At 37.9% G+C, this 13,068-nt stretch overlaps 1 protein-coding gene across 1 annotated transcript in view; it reads left to right on the forward strand.

The window, feature by feature from the left end:
• Acer3 (alkaline ceramidase 3) overlaps positions 1 to 13,068 on the forward strand; it is an 86,471-nt gene that overhangs the window by 58,519 nt on the left and 14,884 nt on the right. Inside the window, exons 6-7 of the mRNA XM_090348465.1 lie at positions 770 to 805; positions 2,630 to 2,688. Of these exons, the coding sequence (XP_090204591.1) occupies positions 770 to 805; positions 2,630 to 2,688 (95 nt within the window). The remainder of the gene's footprint in view (positions 1 to 769; positions 806 to 2,629; positions 2,689 to 13,068) is intronic.

A 13,068-nucleotide genomic window follows, 5' to 3' on the forward strand; every position in this document is an offset into this window, starting at 1 on the left:
CTAGTGGTAGAGTGCTTGCCCAGCATTCCTGACGCCCTGAGTTTCATTCCTTGGTACCACGTACACAGAAAAAGCCAGAAGTGGCGCTGATGATCAAGTGGTAGAGCGTTAGCCTTCAGAAAGCTCAAGGACAGTGCCCTGGCTCTGAGTTCAAGCCCCAGAACTGGCAGAAGGAGAGGTGAGGGGGAGGGAGGAAAGAAAGTAAGAGAGAGAAAAAGAAAGAGAGAAAGAAAGAAAATTGTTTTAAATTACTTTTGAGTATCTACTATATCTAGACACCTGGATGGATTTTAGCTTTTCAGTCCTCATTTGTATTACTCAAGAAAGGAAAAATAAATCTTTTGATTAAATGACTTGCTCAAGACCTGCAGCAATTACATGGCATAGGTTGAAATTTTGTCTTCTGACTCTTAAGTCCAGTGTTATTTCTACTAGTGACCAGTTGTACTTCAAGGGCTGTCAGTATAACTGATTCACTTCTCATGAGTGTCTGTGTATCCTTGTCCCTCCATGACAGGCCAGAGTAGTCTACAGAAGATTTGAAATGTTTCATTATCATATCAGCTAGCACTTGGATAAAACCTTCTGTAGTAGTTAGGTCCTGGTCCTCTGTGCCATCATGCCTAATCTGACTTGTTTGACATAGCTGGGATCAGGTCCAAGAAGGACTGGGGAAACAGGAGAAGTTTGGACTCAGCAGAATACTTGGAATAGGATTTTGTTCTCTATAATACAGGTCACTAATCATGTGTCTTTTAACATCTTGCAGGTTTACCTTAAGGTAAAAGAGCCTATTTTCCACCAGGTAATTTTATTTAATTACCATACATTTTGTTGTTTACATACCTGCTTTTTTGTTTTTCTAATCTAGGAAATTATGTGCATGTACAGCTTTTGAAAATGAAATAGTAGAAGTCCTAAGAATGTTCAGGGTTTTAAGGCGTTTGCAAATTCAAGGGTCTACAGAAGCCAGGTATTGCTCATGGGGGAATATACCTTGTGTAGCCAGTGCCCAGGTCCAGCGTGTTAGGATTCATCACACCCTATAAAACATTGCTCTTTACAAGCAGAAAGAGCTAGGGAGCATTACACATACATGCAACAAACATGCACACACAATGTCTTTTTATCTTGTTATGATCTACAAAAGACAATGCAAATTCCTTCAATATATCTCCCTTAATATACTTTAAGGGCCTGGAGTGTGGTAGAATGCTCACCTAGCACGCACAAAACCCTGGGTTCGATTTCTTGGTGTCACGTACACAGAAAAGCCAGAACTGGTGCTGTGGCTTAAGTAGTAGAGTGCTAGCCTCGAGAAAGCTCAAGGACAATGCCCAGGCCCTGAGTTCAAGCCCCAGGAATGGCAATATATAAACATATTTTTTAATAAAATTTTTGAGGTATGAGATTAATTACATTGAATGAAGCAAACACAGGAGACTGTTGTAGGAAATGATGTTTTAAAGTACATACTAGTATGTTAAACTAGAATGAAATAAAATTACAGTCTGCAAATAGATTATTTACTGAGTGCTTTGCTTCCTATCACAAGGATTTCTAATCTCACCAGCAGACCTACAAATCACTTATTAATGCACATATATTATGGAAAATAACTCAATATCCCCCTTGACCTTGTATCACAACTATGTACTTAGTACTGGAGTTCAACTCAGGGCCTTGCAAGTGGTTGTATTCACCTATAATTTCAGCCCTTAGAAGGCCGATGATTCTGGAGGATTGGAGAGTTTGAGGACAGCCTACTTTACTAAGTGAGACTGTGTCTCCTCCATCCCATCCAGCTGTCCTCTCTCACACACACAGTCATGTAAAATACCTCCCCCCCAATACACACACACACAGTTAAAGTTATATAAAAGACAAGAACTGTTCTGGAATAAAGAGGACTTGAGACTTTTTCACCATAGACTGAAAATAGCAGTAAAGGGAAAAGAAAGATGTATTATATGATATGAACATTTCACAAGAAGTGACAAAGGAATTGTCTCAGTTCATCTTCCCAGGTATAGCATTAGGTTTAAATAGAGGATAAAATTGGGTTCATGGGACAAGAAGTCTAAATGATTATTAAGCAATCTCATTCATAGTCCTATTGTTCCTAGAACCCAAAGTAGCTAGTTACAAAGACAGAGCAAAGACATGTAAAATGGAGGTGAGGATGCCAGCTTTTATATGGTCCTTCCACTTAATTTATGGTAAGTAGTAACTACTTTTTAACATAAACAGTTCCTAAGTATCTGTTATGCTAATTTTTTCCTTAGAGGTTAGCACAACTATTATGTAATTGCACATTTTAAAAACTCTGTTTTTTGGCCGGGAGTTTGGCCTAGTGGTAGAATGCTTGCCTAGCATACAGGAAACCCTAGGTTATATTTCTTGGTACCACATGTACAGAAAAGACCAGAAGTAGTGCTGTGGCTCAAGTAGTAGAGCACTAGCCTTGAGAAAGCTCAGGACAGTTCCCCCACCCTGAGTTCAAGCCCCAGGATTGGCCAAAAAAAAAGCTATAGTGAAAGATTAATCATGTTTACACTGAATTGACTTTGACTGCAGAAAGCACTTTCTTTGCCAAAGAATGATGATTTCGTTTCTTTTCCCTATCCAGGTCATGTATGGAATGTTGGTCTTTACTTTAGTACTTCGGTCTATTTATATTGTTACGTGGTAAGTAATAATATAACTAATGTATTCTGAAATTTGTAACAATATATCTGAAGCAAAAATTGAGTAAAACGTAACTATCAATATTTCTATGTCCAGAAGAGATGTTGATAGGAAATTATAGCCTAACATTTATTATAGCATAAGAATTACCTGTTCTTCCAGAAAGTTGTTAATGGACATTGTATGAAAATGAGAATTCCAAAAATCAAAGAATTTGAGGAAAGCTTCAATTTTCATTCTTGGCATACTTTTGGATGTGTATAATGTTGGTTAGGATATAAAGACCTTGAAGAATCCTGTAATAGCCAGACACCAGTGGCTCATACCTGTAATCCTAGCCACTCAGTAGTTTGCATTCAAAATGAACTCAAGCAGGAAAGTGTGAGTCTGTGAGACTCTTATCCCCAATAAACTACTCAGAAAAAGCTGGGAATAATGCCATGACTCAAGTGGTAGAGTCCTAGCCTTGAGCACAAAGAGGCTCAAGGATAGTACATAGTAGTCCCTGAGTTCAAGTCCCAGGAATGGCCAAAAAAAAAAAAAGATATCCTATAATAAAGATATTTGCCAGGCACTGATGGCTCATGCCTATAATCCTGGCTATTCAGGAAGCTGAGATCTGAGAATCAAAGCCAGCCTTGGCAGGAAAGTCTATGACATTCTTATCTCCAATTTTAATTGTCAGAAACCAAAAGGTGGCACTGTGGCTCTAAGTGGTAGAGAGCTTTGAGCAAAAAGAGCTCAGGAGCTGGGTGCTTGTGGCTCACGCCTGTACTCCTAGCTACTCAGGAGGCTAAGATCTGCGGATCTCTTCAGAGCCAGCTCAGCCACAAACGTCCAGGAGACTCTTATCTCCAATTTACCACCAGAAAACTAGAAATGGTGCTGTGGCTTAAGTGGTAGAGCACTAGCTTTGATCTGAAGAGCCCAGGCCCTGACTTCAAGCCACATGACCACATTATTAGGGAAGCCTTTTTAATGATACCTCAATAAAAGCTGTCATAAATAAAAATAATGGTTTAATGGAAAGTCATTTGGGAAATAAGCCTAATTTTAGTAAGATTTCATGATGATAAAGTAAGAAATAACATTTATGGGAATGCTTTAAATATGTGCTGGCCATATAGCAGGTACTTCATAATTAGATAGTATGATTTGTGGGATTGTTCCTTCCTTTTCTCTTGTAAAATAAAGTATTTTGAGATAATTATTTAATTTGTTACTGTCTTTTATTTCAGCCATTCTAATTTGTGCACTAATAATTTTACTATCAATTTGCATTTTCCTAATAACTAATGATGTTGAATATATATTCTTGTATTTATTTGCTATCAGTATGACTGCTTTGGTGAAATACCTGATCATGTCTTTGCCCATGGTTAGCATAGTTTTCCTGCTTTTATACTTAATTTTGAGATTCGAACTCTTTATAAAATACATGGTTTGCAGATTGTTTCTCCTGATCTGGATCTTGGCTTTCTCTTCATTGCAGGGCCTTTTAATGAGCAGATACCTTTATTTATTTATTATTTATTTTATTTTTTTTTTTGCCAGTCCTGGGCTTGGGTTCAGGGCCTGAGCACTGTCCTTGGACTTTCTCAAGTTTAGAGCTCTACCACTTGAGCCTCAGCACCACTTCCAGCTTTTTCTGATGTATGTGGTACTGAGGAATCGAACCTGGGTCTTCGTGCATGCTAGGCAAGCACTCTGCCACTAGGCCAAATTCCCAGCCCTGCAAATACCTTTAATTTTGATGAAGTCAAATTTTTAGTTCTCCTTTTATGTCAAATCTAAGAACTTAGCTATAGGCCCCAAAAACTTTTCCTTCCATACTTTTTTCTAAAAGATTATGGATTTTTATATGTTTACATTTAAGTACATGATTTATTTTAATTAAATTTATATAAGGTCTGAAGCCTGAGTTGAGGTTTTCTTTTTATCTGTGAATTCTAACTGCTACAAGACCACTGATTGAAGTACTATCCTTTCTTCAGTGAATTACATCAGCATCTTTGTGAAAAAATATTTGGGTATACTTGTATGATTCTATTTCCATTGTATCTATTCATCCATTGATCAACATACTTCTCTCTCTTCTAATACTACACAGTCTTTAGTACTGTATCTATATAAGCCTCTAAATCATAAAGATTTATTACTTTCCATTCTTTTTCAAAACTTTTGATATTAAGATCCTATACCTACCTACCTGCCTACCTACCTGTCTGCCTGTCTGCCTGCCTGCCTGCCTGCCTGCCTGCCTCCCTTCCATCTTCACTTCTTTCTTTCCTTCTTTCCCAATACAGGGAATCAAATCTAAAGCCTCATATATGATAGGCAAGCACTCCACTGAGATACATTCCCAGCCTCTTTATGAATTTTAGAATAGTATTGTTTATATTTAAAGTCTTACTGGGATTTTGATAACTTATTATCCTTACTATGCTGAGTCATCCAATCCACCAAGAAAGTATATCTCTCAATTTATTTAAATGGTTTTCTTTTCATTAGCATTGTGTACTTCTCATATTTAAGCAATTATGGGTAGCATTATTTTTGTTTGTTTCATCTTACTCATTTTTTTAGCAATAGGACTCATCAAATAAAGGGTATTTCACATGCTGTCATTCTACCACTGAGCCCTGTGTTGCATTTTTAATTATATGAAATATTCATTGCTATTATATAGCAAAACATGTATTTTGCTTTATGTTTACTTTCTATTCTGCTACCTTGCTAGTCAGTAATTCAGAAAGTATTTTTGAGATTTACTACAAATGGAGACTTTGATATCATCCCCTCTAATATGTATGCTTTTAAATCTTTCTTTTCCTTTTTGCCTTGACAAGACAGACCTACCAGGACAATGTTGAATAGAAATTGTAAGAGTAAATATCCTTGCTTCCCAGGTTTAGGGGATACGCATGTAATTAACTGTCTTTAAGCATAGTGTTAGCTATAAGCCTTTTGTACATATTTCTTTTTTTTTTTTTTTTTGCCAGTCCTGGGCTTGAGCTCAGGGCCTGAGCACTGTCCTTGGACTTTCTCAAGGCTAGAGCTCTACCACTTGAGCCTCAGCACCACTTCCGGCTTTTTTTTATGTATGTGGTACCGAGGAATCGATCCCGGGTCTTCATGCATGCTAGGCAAGCACTTTAACCACTAGGCCAAACTCCTGGCCCCTTGTACATATTTCTTATCAAATTGAAATTTTTACCATTTTACTTTGTAAGGGCTGCCATAACAAAATACTACACCTTACATGGCTTAAATAATAGATATCTATTTTCCTAAAAGCCAAAACTATAAGATTTAAGGTAGACAAACCCTTCCTTACCTTTTCCTAGATTGCTGGCTACATTAGTATTCCTTGACTTATGGGCTATGCTTTTGTTGTCACGTGGTCTTCTTCCTGTCTACCTAGGACTGCCTTCTTTATTATGGTACCAGTCTTCTTCATTTCAAATGACTCCATATCAAGTAATATCCATAATGACCCTACTTAAAACTAAAAATACATTCTAAAGTATAGGATTAACAATTCAATTTTACCACACCCTGTTTAAAATACAATTATCTGAAATATTTTTCTTACATAAATTCAGAATAAGAACAGACAATATTAATTGTTTTTCCTTCAATTGTAATATATTTTTAGAAAACTCTATACAGGAGAGAGAAAATGTATTTTTCTACATTCTTACTGTTACCATTGCTTTTTCTTCCTTCCTGGTATTCCAAAATCCTTCTTTCCTCCTTTCCTTTTTGCTTCTTTAGCCATTCTTTCAAGGTAGGTCTTTCTTCACTTGATAATGTCTTGACTTTTACCTTATTCCTAAAGAACATATTCACTGGATATACAGCTCTTTTCTTTCAGAACTTGAAAAATATGCTGCCCCCTTCTGGCTTTCACTTCCTTTTTTTTTTTCTTTTGGCCAGTCCTGGGGCTTGAACTCAGGGCTGGGGCACTGTCCTTGGACACTTTTTGCTCAAGGCTAGCACTTGGCCACTTGAGTCATAGAGCCACTTCCAGCTTTTTTCTGTGTATGTGGTTCTGAGGAATGGAACCCAGGGCTTCATGCATGCTAGGTGAGCACACCACTAGGCCACACTCCCAGCCCTCAGCTTCTTAAATCTTTATGCTTACAGGAGGTTTTTTTCTTTATTTGGGGGAGATAGATTGGTTTTGCTGTTTTTACTATTCTCTTTTTTGCTACATTTAAAAATTTTGAGGCTGGGCATGGTGGCTCATGCCTGTAATCTAATTATTCAGGAGGCTGAGATCTGAAAATTGTGGTTCAAAGCTAGCCCCGGCACTAAAAAGTCCGTGACATTCTTATCTCCAGTTAATAACCAAAAAAAACCCAGAAGTGGCACTGTGATTCAAGGGATAGGGCGGTAACCTTGTACTGAAGAGCTCAGGGACAATGCTCAGGTTAAGGGGTAGGGCAGTAGCCTTGAGCTGAAGAGCTCAAGGACAGCACTCAGCTCCAGAGTTAAGTCCCACGACCAGCAAAAAAAAAAAAAAAAAAAAGTCATTCAAGTATTTTTTTTAGTCCTCTTTCTTTCTTCCTTTTGATACATCAATAACACTTAGATATATTAATAAAACTTAGATTTTTTTTTTGTATACCCACATAGGTCTCTCAGTGCTTCCTCATTAACTGTCAGAAGTTCAGGTTCTGTCTTAGTCTTCATTGGCAACCCAGTGGGCTGAGAGGGAATTCCTGCTTCTGAAACAAGCCTCACCAGCCTCACTGATACTATTCTAGCAGAAAGAGGCAGGAATCCATAATAGTTTCTTACCAGGTGATCGCCACAGACACTCCAGTTGTTTTATTACATAAGGCTAATGACAAAAGTTCTGATTCTCCAGTAGGAGTAGTAAAGATGGAGGTCCAGTCTCCTAACACTGCTGGATGAGAAGGAAAGTCCCATGTTCTCTTCTTGGTCATCTTAGCTGGGTAAAGGATTGGAGTACCTTTCTGTGGCCTATAACAACAGAAATCTGGGCTCTAGGTTTGCTGTGTGGGTTGGGTTGGGGACCAAAGCCTTTTTGTATGGTGTTTAGAGAGAGTGTTACCTAGAAAGTTTTCTTTCTTTCTGTGCTTTCGTGGCCTGTTGACTGAAGACTAGGTTTTGCTCAGGCTCTTTTTGTTTGTGTTTAGTATTGTTTCTAAGGTGGTGGCTTCTTAGACTCCAAGACTAGAGTATGTTAAACAAAAAGAAAATGCATAGTATATGAACCTAGAGAGTATTATGCTAAGTGAAATAAATCAGGCATAAAAGGAGAAAACTTCGTGATCTCACCTATATGTGGATTCTCAAAAGGTTGAAATCGTAGTACAGAGTGAAATGGAAGATACCAGTGATAAGAATTGAGGAGGGGGGGGAATGGGAGATGTTGGTCAGAGGGTACAAAGTTTCAATTAAATAGGAGAAATAAGGACCGGGAGTTTGGCCAAGTGGTAGAGTGCTTGCCTAGCATGTATAAAGACCCAGGTTTGATTCCTTGGTACCACATATACAGAAAAAAAAAGGTGGAAGTGGTGCTGTGGCTCAAGTGGTAGAGCACTAGCCTTGAGAAAAATCCAAGGACAGTGCTCAGACTCTGAGTGCAAGCCCCATGACTGGCAAAAAAAAAATTAAATAGGAGAAATAAAATTTTAGTATCTGTTGCAGATCAGGATGAGACTATATTTAGCAATAATGCATATTTCCAAATAGCTAAAGAGTAAATTTCAAATATCACTAAAAGATAAATACATTAGCTTGCTTTAGTCATTCTACATTGTGTATGAGTATATATGAACACCATATTATGCCCCCCCAAGTATATAAAATTATGATATCATGGTTAGAATAATATTCGTGATTTTTTTTTTGCCAGTACTGGGGCTTGAACTCAGGGCCGTGGGCTTTCTCAAGGCTATAGCTCTACTACTTGAGCCACAGCACCACTTCCAGATTTTTTTCTATGTATATGGTACTGAGAAATTGAACCCCGGTCTTCATGCATGCTAGACTAAGCACTCTACCACTAGGCCAAACTCCTGGCCTAATATTCATGATTTTTTAAGTGAAGGAAACTACCTATCACTTCTCAATTCTTAATTTTTAGCTATTTTACCTAATTCTCTCCAAAGAAGACTCTTCTAATATTGTTTTATTTGTAATGTCCAAGAATTTTGTCATATTTAGTGGAAAGAATAGGAAAAAGTATACGCCTTCTTCCTAAATGCAGAAGTCCCCAGTTTATTCTGATTTTTAAATCTGCAGAAGTGTGAAAAAATAAAACATAATCATTGACTTAAGTCTGATAAATATTATACCAGTACTTTTAGAAACACATTGACAAATCTTTAAAAACCCACTTAATAGAAGTAATCCTATAAAATAAGATCATCTTTCATCTGCCTTGCCACAACCTCTTTCTTATATTTATATTTGGTGATCATTTCATTTAGTGTTATCATCTACTTATCTGTCTGCCAACTGACATTATGAGCTTTTTAAAGTCGTAATTGACTTGGTAATTCCTGGAGTCCAAGATTGTGCTTATCTATAAAAGTTCTTGATATCAAATTGAAACTGTCAAAATTCTGTTTTAATATGTCTGCTAAGATACCTGAAATTTCCTCCCATAACAAATACATGGAAATTCTAGATAAAATGCAGCAAACATTGTTTGAATTCTAGCTGAGCTGAAGGAAACATAAGGAAAATCAAAATTAAAGAAGGAGCTACACTCAGGAGGCTGAGATCTGAGGATCAAGGTTCAAAGCCAGCCCAGACACAAAAGCACCCAAGACTCTTATTTCCAGTTAACCTCTAGAAAACAGGAAGTGGGGCTTGGCTTCAAGGGTACTTAAAGGGTAGGGTGGTAGTTGAAGAGCTCAGGGATAGCACCAAGGCCCAGTTTAAGCCCCATGACCCACAAAAAAGAAGAAGGAAGAAGAAGGAAGAAGAAGAAAGAAGAAGGTAGAAGAAGAAGGAGGGGGAGGAAGAGGAGGAGGAGGAAGCAGAAGATGAGGAACAGTAGGAGAACCAGGAGGCCGCAAACAAGCAGCTACAAAAATTTATGAGGAATGGGCCAGGAGTTTGGCCTAATGGTAAGAGTGCTTGCCTAGCATGCACGAAGACCCAGGTTTGATTCCTTGGGACTACATACTTAGAAAAAAGCTGGAAGTGGTGCTGTGGCTCAAGTGGTAGAGCTCTAGCCTTGAGAAAGCCCAAAGAGTGCTCAGGCCCTGAGCTCAAGCCCAGGACTGGCAAAAAAAAAAAAAAGCCCGGGCTGCCTTTGAACCTTGATCCTCAGCTCTCAGCCTCTTGAGTAGCTAGGATTATAGGCATGCAGGCAGGCAAAGAAACTATAAGGCTTTCAAATTTCTACAAAAAAATCATTTCTAACTAAAACCATATAGTCAACCAAATGAAATATGGAGAAAATATTTTTTCATATGTTAAAGTTCTGTTAAAAAGTTTTAAATCCACTGTGTGCTGGTGGCTCACTCCTGTAATCCTAGAGCTACTCAGGAGAATCTGAGGATCACAGCTCAAAGCCAGTCCAACCAGGAAAATCCATGCAATCTATCTCCAATTAACCACCAGAGCACCAACCTTGAGCAAGTGAGTTCAGGGACAGTGCCTGAGCTCACAGCTTCCCCTCTCCCCCCAAAAGCTTGTATCCCATAAACTATTACAGAAGGTTTCTTCTGTTAAGATGATTTGATAAGAAAGGCATAGGATTCAAGATAGGAGAGCCAATCTAGAAAAGATGTGGGACAATTGTCAAGGTGAAGGAAAGGAGCTCCTCAGATGATAGTACAGCAGACAAGCAGACAGTCTAGGCTGAAACCCTACTCCAGACAAATTTTGAGGGCCTTCTGTGTTTTATATTCTTACCCCTGATGACATATGGGTAGATGTCCCCAGAATCTCGTCTGTACTTAGCTTGCATGGATCATGTGCTGATGAAGTTCTTGCTCTCTCTTCTGTGCCCTGCTACCTGGATAATCAAAGACATTCATTTCACTTCACCCCCAGAAGAATTTTACTTTGAACTACTGAAGAGAGTTGAAAAGTGGCCATGGTAAGTAAGTTTAGAAGCAGAAAACAGGCAGCATTTCATTCTCAGTGATTATATCACTGTCACATTTCTACACCTGGCCCACCTTGTCACTCTCCCAAGAGCCCTGTAACCTTTCCTGGGGCTCATTCTCACTTTCCCCAAATGGGAGGTGTGATAAACTCTAAAAAATTGAAAACAAAATATGATTTTTCCAAATTCATCTTCTCTTGAGAACCTTCATCGAGTCATAGCAATAGCATCCTTTCATTTGTTGCCAGGTTTGTTTTCCTGATGGCTTTTAAATTAACCACCTTTTGCATTTATTTATATGCAAATACTTCGAGTTAAAATAACAAAATATTTGAAAATATCTTTCCAGTCATCATATTTTTTAAATAGAGAAGAAAAACTGCATGGTGATGCTTGTAGATCAACAAAAAGCATTCTGTAAATTTCAGTACCCATTTACTTAAAAACAAAACAAAATGAAAACAAATGGCCTTATAAACTAGTGATAAAGGGAAACTTTTTAAGATGTAAACTTAATAGCATGTAACATACTAGTCAGAATAGTCAAGATATGCCTTTTGAAAATTCCCTTTGACATCAAATATAAGATAAAGATATCCTGCTATCACCATTTTATTCAACATTGTTGTAGTAGACATTCTGCCCAAGATGGTATTTGACAATAGCCTAATTATATAAAGAAAAAAAAATCACAGAATATGTATCCATAAAAACCGCTGGAAGCAATGAGTGAAATTTAGCATAGTCTCAAGTTTCTAGTCAGAATTCAAACAAAATCATTATTTCTTTGTGTTAGCTATGAGGAAAAAAGATTTTTGAAAGAACAGTATAACACATCAAAAGTTCCTGGTTAAAATAACATGGCAGATCTGCAAATTTGTTGTTTTGTTTGTTTTTTGCTGAGAGAAATTAAATAAGTGCAAACCTAAATAAATGGAGAGCCATAACCTTTTATGAGTTAGAAGACATATATTATATAATATATATTCACTTTCAAATTGAACTTAAGGTTTAAGACAATAATAAAGTCTCAGCAGAAAAATCTCAATATCTTTTGTAAAAATGGAGAAACTCAGTTATGATGTACACATCAGATGAGTAGGCTCTAGAATAACCCAAACAGTTGTGAAAAAGAAAAGCACAGCTTGAGGACAAATGTATACTTAGCCTGCACAAAGCTCTGGGAACAATCTCCAACACCAGGTCAGCCAGTCACATTGGCTCACACCTGTAATCCTAGCTACTCAGGAGGCTGAGATCTAAGGACCACAGTTCAGAGCTAGCCCAGGCACTAAAGTCCATGAAACTCTTTATCTCCAGTTAACCGCCAGAAACCTGAAGTGGCACTGTGGCTCAAGGGGTAGAGCGGTAATCTTGAGCTGAAGAGCTTAGGGGCAGCACCCAGGCCCAGAGTTCAAGTCCCACTCCAACAAAAAAAAATGCCAAGGTCATTTGACAGAGAAAATCCCCTCAACTTAGTAGATTATCTATTTAATTGAGAAAAGACCAGTGGTGCTTAGAACAACTGAATTTTCGTACCACCGTACTGAAAATTGAAACTCATGCACATGCTAACAAGATAGGTGTTCTACAGCTTCACTGAAGCCACACTCCCAACCCCTTGGCCCTTTTCATTTTTGTGCTTTGACTTTTTTTCTGATAGGGTCTCGTTAACTTGCCTAATCTGACTTCTAACTAATAATTCTCTTGCCTCCCAAGTAATTTGAATTATAGGCATGTAGCAACTGTATATTCTTTTTTTTTTTGCCAGACCTGGGGCTTGAACTCAGGTCCTGAATCTGAATACTGTCCTTGGGGGCTTTCTCAAGGCTAGAGCTCTACCACTTGACCTACAGCACCACCTCCAGCTTTTTCTGTGTATGTGGTACTAAGGAATCAAACCCAGGTCTTTGTGCATGCTAGGCAAGCCCTCTACCACTAGGCCAGACTCCCAGCCCCACAACTATATATATTCTTAAGGGGAAAAAATGGATGCATGGATTTCAACCTAATACCATCACCTTTTATTCTTTTCTTTTTTTGTGGTACTGGAGTTTATTCTTCATATGCAGGGGCTCCTTCCTTCATGGTGAACATTCTACCTACCACTGAGCTACTGCCCCAGCCCTATTATGAATATGTCATGGAAATGAACCATACATCTATATGTGAAACAAAACTTGTAAAGCTCAGTAGAAAAATAGAAATCTTTAAGCCACCAGCGAAGCAAATACTATTATTTAGAACACAAGCGAAAACTGTAAAGAGAAATAATAAAC

Source organism: Megascapheus bottae, chromosome 16 (assembly GCF_031878675.1).
Source record: "Megascapheus bottae isolate mThoBot1 chromosome 16, mThoBot2.hap1, whole genome shotgun sequence".
Classification (NCBI taxonomy): domain Eukaryota; kingdom Metazoa; phylum Chordata; class Mammalia; order Rodentia; family Geomyidae; genus Megascapheus; species Megascapheus bottae.